The following is a 6,362-nucleotide window of genomic DNA, read 5'->3' as shown; positions in this document are numbered from 1 at the left end:
AACGGCCTTTTAAAATTAAAACGAGTATTTCGGAAACGTGAACGGACCAAAACCTTGCTTATTAAATTATAAGCATGTCCTTAAAGTTTCACGACAATCCGAGGTCTAGAATGAGAGTTTTGCTAATTAGCGCAAATTTAAGTAAACTTTTGTAATAAACGGCGCAATTAGCATAACACCTATCTAAACCAAGATTTCGTCACCAAAACTTTTACCCACTGTATTAAAGTAATATTTTGGGAATTTTAAAGATTTTTAATAATTTTTACCTCGCTCATAACCTGCGGTTATGGCTACGGTTCGGTAAATACCGAATATGCCCTTTTCGGCCATAACATGAGTTCTACAAGGTCTTTTGACCCGATTCCAGTTGCTACTGGTTTTAAATAATAAATAAAGTATTTTAAGCTTTATAAGCTGTTCGGGAAACTTAGATTTTCTGTAGAACTCGAAAAGCCCTTTTAAAATCTTTAAAATGACCGAAAAGCCCCTACGGGGCATAGTATTGACTTAAACTCGTTACGGGCGTCACGGAAGGTATCCTACTGATACCACGACTCATTTAAGGCATATTGACTTAGGAAATAAGCGTACGACTCTCATGGTTAACCGTTTCGCCTATTGCGCGCACGGTTCGGCTTATGAAACTAGTTTTCATAAATTAGCCGATACGGGTCAAATTATATTATTTGAACCCCAAAATCCAGAGTGTGAACCATAAACCCATATAAAACGAGTCTCTGAACTTGTTGGGTCAGAATCACACTCCATTCTCGGTTTTCGCCTTTCACGCGATTAAACCATATATATATATATATCGGAACCAACCGGTCTAGGCTACGGCCATTATAACGACCCGTTAGGATTCTAAGAGGTTAATTAAAACCTTCGTTCCAGATTAGGAGCCCCAGTAAAAGCTATCGGTGATTTAATCCAATTAAGGAAATATACTTGCAAAGGTAAATACTTTAACTTATTTCCCCTATATGGGCTTGGGTTACGGTATATTAATACCGCTTGATTGAGCATTATATAATTCCATCGCTTAGGTGGTTAATTGATTTAATATGATCGGCTCATTTAAACAGTTTTGTTGCTTATAAGCCTTTGGGGGGTTTAGTGACCGTTGTCCCGGATATCCTTGGCATCATTTTACGAAATGGCCACGACCATCGACATCCCAGTGTAGGCGTACACCCGGTATAAAGTGTCGACATTAAATTAAAAGACGTAGCCGTTGGTTTTTATACTACGGTTTTACGCAAACGTGGTGTGTCTATAAATCTTTAACCCGGCACGACCCAGGCTACTGAACGCATAAAAGAACATGTAAAACGTTCACAAGATTTTATTATAATTTTCCCAAGTTATAAAAGAGTTTGTGCCTTGTGCATTCAAATCAATTTTAATAAACATTTTCAAATGTGTCAGTTGAATGTATTTACCAGTGTAAACTGACGTATTTTCCCCAAAAAGATTAAGTGTAGGTACCTAAACGTAAATTGGCTGGTATTAGCTCCCTAGCGTCGTGATAAGTCTCGCAAGCTTGATTGCAGTATCTGATGGAACAATACTTTATGTTTATTTACGATCCGCTGTGGATATATTCAACTTCTGTAATACATTTGATATTACAACCAGAGGTTGAAGTTTATATATTTATCTTTAAGCTTCCGCTGTGCATTATATAATTGTGTGGTTTGACTATATTGTTGCCAACATCGTCACGGTAATCCCCCACCGGGCCCACCGGTGAGACACGTGGAAATCGGGGTGTGACAGTTTGCCATACGAGCGATCCAGCTAGTTTGTCACAAGAGCGGCCCAGATTGATTGCCATTCGAACGGTTCAGCTTCTAACCGTTCGAGCGGTTCAGCCCAATAATACCCTAATGAGCGATCCAATATCTAAACCTATACAATCACTATTTCTCATATTTACAATCATTTACAATCATTCCTATTCTAAGACTCTAAGACTCGAACGAAGATGTAGTCGACAGACAACTGCACCAACATAAGCCATACTGTATTCGTATGACGCACAACATGGAGTGTTATTAGAAGGTAAAGAAAGATGGATTATATTCCTAAGACATTCTTTTACCCCGACCTGATGATTGGGTCAAAAAATATGATTGGAACTGATATTATAATATTTTTACCTTATAACATTTATGTTTTCGTTTATTGCATCTTTTTAAAAGATAAGTAAAAAATGTGGCTTAGGAAATGCATATCTTGGATATCGCATGCTTAACTTTTAACCTTATAGCATTTATGTTTTCGTTTATTGTATCTTTTTAAAAGATAAGTAAAAATGTGGCTTAGGAATTGTATCTTTTTAAAAGATAAGTAAAAATGTGGCTTAGGAATTGCATATCATGGATATGACACATGCTTGAATTTGTTCAACCAAACAACTACATGGTAGCAATTGAAAAATTATTTGGAAATAATAAGTTGCAAAGGTAATGATGATCAAATGGTTCAATTAGTAGAATTTCGAGATGCAACAAAAATTAGGTATATACACAAAACATAAAATAATGTTTATAATAGTATCAGACCTTATTGAATAAAAGTCACAAACATAAAAATGCAAATTACCAAGTTACGTTGCGGTACGGTACCCCTTAGGTACCTATAGTGAAAAATACGGATAATTTACAGTCCAACACTTTTCAATAATTTACATGAGCCGTAGCAAAAAATATCAACCTCAAACTTTAATCAAACCAACAACTTATATAAACAGTTCAATCATGCATCGATGGGGGTCATCGACGGCTCGTGGTTGAGCTAGGAGGGAGGCTATACAATGACTTGAGTTGCTTGCTAATAAGCTTACTACTTTGCAAAGCCAGTTCAAGTTCCAAATCATCTGACCACCATTGTTCCAAACCATGTGCTTCCAAAAACTTCTGTTTCCCTTTCGACAATACAAAAAGCTTCGCAGCCAGGTGTCCATTGGCGGCTGATGGCGGCCTCACGTTCTCCTTCTCACCACCACCACCATCGCCGCCATCTTTACCGCCAGCTGGATCAGTATAATAGCAGCATATATAATCACTATTGTTAACATACAAATGAGGCACCCATTTGTTAAATACCACTTGATTATTACTATCTTCATTAGATGTGGCACCATTATTAGATGACGTCACCATTGACTTAACTTTCTCCCAAACAACAACCGCTTTTTCGCCCATATTTTTCAAGCTCATCGCAAGTGAAACCGAGGGCGGGTTGAACAAATGAGTCTCAACAAACAGCCCTTGTTTTGCTAACGATTTCCCTATCTGAAGTGCGAATCCCGCCCCTAAAGAGTGACCCGCAACAGCAACATTATGACTTCCATATGCATCAGAAATCGATCTTAACGCCTCTAACGCCCCTTTAAATCTAACGGAACCTTTCAAACTTTCCCATGCTAAAAACCTTAGATCATCTTGTATATCGCGCCTAAGAGTTGGGCCTTTTAGAAGTGTTCCTCGTAGTGCTAAAACCGCGCGAGGTGCATGACTTGGTCTAATGACTATGAAATCAGACAATGCTGCTGATCTATCCCATTCTAAAACTGCACCATAAATAGATCCATCTCTTTCATCAATTAAAGTTCTTGAAAGTTTGTACTTAAAGGGTATGAACCATTTTGGAGCTAGCGCGGTTTCTTCACTTCGGTTTTCTTGTCGATCGAGTTCTAGTAAGTAAACTGCTTGGATAAAACAGGCTATGACAGTCCTCTTGTAGTTTCCATCTTTCCTAAATCATGAAAAAAAAGTATACACATTTAATAGTTTCCATCTAGTAAGTAAACTGCTTGGATAAAACAGGCTGCTTTATTATAAAATATTTTTCTTTAAGTCTCAATACTCCTTATATTTTAAATAATACTAATCTTTACTCTATTTAGTTTTCATTTAATTTGATTTTTCTATAATAACTTGCGTTCGTTAACTTCTGGAAAAAAAAAAAATCTTTATACAAAGTTGTATTCAAAACCAGGCCCGGCCCGTAGGGTGTGCAAGGTGTGCCACCGAACAGGACCCAATCTTTTTTGGGGCCCAAAAAGATTCTCTTTTATGCTGCTTGGTGGTTAAGCGTCTGTAATTCCTTACGTGAGACACGAGTTCGAACCTCGAATTGCTTTTTAATTTATTTTTTCCAGCTGTTTCGACATGGGGTGCTATTTTTAACATTTGTCCCGGTTTTTATTTTATGGAACGAAGCCCACTTGATATAATCTTAGTAAAAATTAAAAAAAAAAATGACAGTTTGATTTTCTTATAAACTAGTGGGTTTTCTCACGCTTCGCGGCGAGTTTTCGGTGGTTTTCCTTGCGCATCTTGGCAAGGTTCGGTAACAATACGATACCGGTATTTGAAAACTAAAACGTAAATACGGGTACCGTACAAACCGGTATCGAAAACGCCAAAAGTTGGTACTGAATCTGTACCAAAAATATTTCGGTTTGGAAAATTCAATACTGGTACATGGTACCATTTACTCATCCTTAGGTATGAGTAACGATACAAACACTCAATATAGCAATCGAAAGAGATATCATGACGCCTTTATGTATTAACTAATGATATTTTCGTATGTGTCGATTCGGTTTATCACGATAAAGAGCAGAAAAATCAATTATAATTGACATGTTTGTTTTTTTAATAAAAGTTAGTAAGAATTATAATTTCATTTATAGTTTATAAGTGAAAAACTTGAAACATAAATTATAAAATCAAATGACATTAAAAGAAATTCATTTAGATGCATTTGTGTATATTTTATAATTGAAGGGCACCGCATGGATATCCTTATTTTTAGTGGTCACAAAGGCAAAATAAAAAACACCAAAAACAAATGGGCAGAAGTTGAAAAACCGAGAAGTACACTAGCGCAAAGGCATGTTATAATTTGATATATATAATAATAATAATGAATAATGAATGAAGTCACTTACCCGTATAAACAAATTTAAAATCCAGATGAAAAGTAATAAAACAAAAGTCAGTTTAATTCTGTTATTGGTTACATAATTCGATTAATATAAATTAATTTTTTCTACTCGGGAAGTTCCCGGGTAATAACCTAGTAATCTTATATTTAAGGTTTCATTTTTTGTATTTTTTTATATATAATAAATTTAAATTTAGGGCCCATTTTTTCTCTACTCGCACAGGTCCCACTAGAGTCTTCGCATTCTCAGGGACGATCCTGTTCAAAACAAAGAATTTTTATTTGTATCCTAAGCTATAGTTTTCCGGTATCATACCCCTGCTGTCAGTAGGGGTGTGTATGGGTCGGTTTTGGGCCAAAACCATGCTGACAGCCTGTCACACACTAAACTAATACTGACCGAAACTGATTTCTTGCCCCATCCCGCGGGGGAATCCCTCAAGTTTATAATTATTTTATATATATATATTTTAATTATATTTTTAATATACGGGAGAATCCCTCAAGTTTATAATTACTTTTATACCTATTTTAATTATATTTTTAATATATAAAATAATATGTAGTATCTAGTTATTTTATCATAAATTCAAGCCCGTCTAAGACCATTCGTAGTGGGGTTTTTTAGGCGTTTTTCCCCTAAAAAACGCCCCACAACGCCCTTTCTCCACCCCTGGGGGCGGTTTTTTTTGCCCAAATTGCTTTTGGTGTGCTTTTTTCCACGCCCAGCTTCATTGCTTTTGTCCAATCACCTTTATCTTCCTTTTGTTTGTCCAATAAGATTTTTTGATGTTTTATTTATTTAATTTTATTACAAACATAATGCCCACAATGCCCGCATCCCCACTACACCCATTTTAGAAAACGCCCCATAATGCACTATTGCTTGCTGTGCCATATGGCGCAAAACGCCCAAGGGCATTACCGCTACATGGTTGACTCAACAAAGAGTAAAAAAACAACAAATAACAAATGATTCCATGTTTATTCAATCATACATTCCATTAATCCGCTAGATTAATCTCCCAATTTCCATAATTTGCAGACTCAATTAATGGAAATGGATTCAATTTCATTTCAGTAACAGAAACAATATTACTACCACAAAAGAAACTAAAATTGAGAAACTAACCAGCTGGAATTGATGAGATCTCGCCAATTCGGGGCAGAAACCTTACGCGGTCCGGATACATGAAACGCGTAGGGATGATGAATCGGGTTGTTTTCATCGTCACTTTCAGTTTCTGTCTGAACAACTTTCTGATTCGACATTGATCTGATTCAAGTTCTGGATCACAACTGAACGATTAGAGAGAGAGAGAGAGAGAGAGAGATAAAGAAGGTGAGATGGAGACGATGATACGTTTTCAGATTATTGCTTAGTGAAGCTTTCTAATGGC

At 36.3% G+C, this 6,362-nt stretch overlaps 1 protein-coding gene across 1 annotated transcript; it reads right to left on the bottom strand.

The window, feature by feature from the left end:
* Positions 1-2,579: 2,579 nt before the first annotated feature.
* On the bottom strand, positions 2,580-6,362 carry LOC110912031 (GDSL esterase/lipase At4g10955). The gene is made up of 2 exons (XM_022156698.2): positions 6,095-6,362; positions 2,580-3,765 (listed from the first exon to the last, which is right to left on the bottom strand). Exons 1-2 carry the CDS (start codon positions 6,232-6,234, stop codon positions 2,781-2,783), a joined length of 1,125 nt encoding a protein of 374 aa, XP_022012390.1. The 5' UTR covers positions 6,235-6,362; the 3' UTR covers positions 2,580-2,780.

This window comes from Helianthus annuus, chromosome 15, assembly GCF_002127325.2.
Source record: "Helianthus annuus cultivar XRQ/B chromosome 15, HanXRQr2.0-SUNRISE, whole genome shotgun sequence".
NCBI classification, from domain to species: domain Eukaryota; kingdom Viridiplantae; phylum Streptophyta; class Magnoliopsida; order Asterales; family Asteraceae; genus Helianthus; species Helianthus annuus.
The sequence above is the reverse complement of the archived record's forward strand: the minus strand, read 5'-3'. Positions and strand labels throughout refer to the sequence as shown.

Excerpts from the sequence above, each read along its gene's own strand:
- LOC110912031 (XM_022156698.2), bottom strand. The coding sequence starts at position 6,234 with ATGTCGAATCAGAAAGTTGTTCAGACAGAAACTGAAAGTGACGATGAA. Across the intron at positions 3,766-6,094 it reads GATCTCATCAATTCCAGCTG|GAAAGATGGAAACTACAAGA; the intron begins GTTAGTTTCTCA and ends TTCATGATTTAG.